The sequence below is a fragment of the Chrysochloris asiatica genome, unplaced genomic scaffold (assembly GCF_000296735.1).
Source record: "Chrysochloris asiatica unplaced genomic scaffold, ChrAsi1.0 scaffold00105, whole genome shotgun sequence".
Lineage (NCBI taxonomy): Eukaryota > Metazoa > Chordata > Mammalia > Afrosoricida > Chrysochloridae > Chrysochloris > Chrysochloris asiatica.
In genome coordinates, this window is record NW_006408623.1 from 3,373,413 (window position 1) to 3,374,953 (window position 1,541).

At 44.3% G+C, this 1,541-nt stretch overlaps 1 protein-coding gene across 1 annotated transcript in view; it reads left to right on the forward strand.

Annotated features, from left to right (window-relative positions):
* The window catches only part of FANK1 (fibronectin type III and ankyrin repeat domains 1), a 32,977-nt gene that overhangs the window by 30,022 nt on the left and 1,414 nt on the right, over positions 1 to 1,541 (forward strand). The window contains exons 8-9 of the mRNA XM_006867471.1: positions 619 to 762; positions 1,213 to 1,290. Of these exons, the coding sequence (XP_006867533.1) occupies positions 619 to 762; positions 1,213 to 1,290 (222 nt within the window). The remainder of the gene's footprint in view (positions 1 to 618; positions 763 to 1,212; positions 1,291 to 1,541) is intronic.

The window sequence follows — 1,541 nt, forward strand, 5'->3', positions numbered from 1 at the left end:
TAGCTGATCTTGAGGTTAGCAACCTGACTCGTAACCACTACACTACCAGAGCTCCTTGTTTGATGAGTAGACAACACTGTTTTGGAGACGGTTGGCTAACTTTTCAGACTGGAGTTTGTGTCATAGAACTAGCTGTTTTGAATCGATCTACCTGTGGGTCTCCTGATGAAAATGGGTAAGAATCGCTAAGGGTGTGTTTGTCTCCCCTGATTCCAGGACGAGTTTAAAACTGCAGACCTGAAACTTAAGCAAAAGGAACTGTATTTAAGAAACAGGCCAGGAAAATCAGACCAGTTTACTTGGAAGCCAAGAGTCAGGCAATTATGTTGACATTTTTCTACCTCCCGACCCTTTTACCATTAGACAAGGATGTAGATGGAGATGCCAACCGGAAACCCCAGGGAGCCTCAAAACTTTCTACTGTGATCCTAATAAATCTTAAGTACGTAGACATGGGAATCCAATTAGCTCAGTCCTGCCAACTCTGATACAAAGTCTAGAAAGAAAGCTATGCAAACCAGGGGGATTTGGACAGGCAGTTTTTTTTTCATAAGTTTATCGTGAAGAATTTTAAGGGGAAAACCTGGGCTAAGAGCAGCTCTTGTTCTGTCTTATTAGGTAGACGTTGTGGATAGTGGCTCAGGGTGGACCCCACTCATGCGACTCTCCGCAGTCTCCGGAAACCAGAAAGTAGCGTCTCTTCTGATCGAAGCTGGAGCAGACGTAAACGTGAAAGATAAAGATGGGAAGACCCCACTGATGGTATGATGCGTTTCTTCAGAAAACAGCCCTGCTTTGTGTTTGGAATCCAGAGCAGAGATCTTTCTATCATGAGATCATTTTTAGAGGTTGGGCAGCCCTGGGGTCTTGTTGTGTACTTGTTACCCCAGCATGGTAAACAAGGTAGGAGAACATCATCATAATGCTTTTTTGTCGTTTTATACTCTCTCTCTAAGGGTTTCCAGAGCCAGCACCCAGGGCCACTGTAGGATCAAAACAAACTTGTTAAAACAGAGACCTTGGGGCATTTCAAGCTGGCCTGGCCAAACATCTTTGTTTTCATTCAGAAAGGCAGGCTGAGATCCCATGTTCCTTGCTGTAGATATAGCAGGACACATGCCCATCCCTGCCCAGTCATTTGACCAGGCCAGGATGCAGGCCGGGCGGCTCTGTGTGCTCATCTGGACTCACCCATCCTACTTATGTGTTTAGGTGGCCGTGTTAAATAATCACGAAGCATTAGTCCAGCTACTTCTTGACAACGGGGCGGATGCAAGTGTCAAAAACGAGGTGAATAACTTGGTCTTGATGTAAAGATTGCCCTTGGGAAAGAAAAAGTGTGTGTTTGTGTGGGTTTCAAGAAACTTGAGGAAAAATTGTCATCTTTTCAGTAAAATTGCCATGACCTTTCTGAAGACCTTTCATATATATACGTGTGTGTGCCCATGAACTTTTTGAAGCCCCCTTGCATACATACACACATACACACATACAAGTGTGTGTGTATGTATGTATGTATATATACGCTTGTGTGTGTGTGT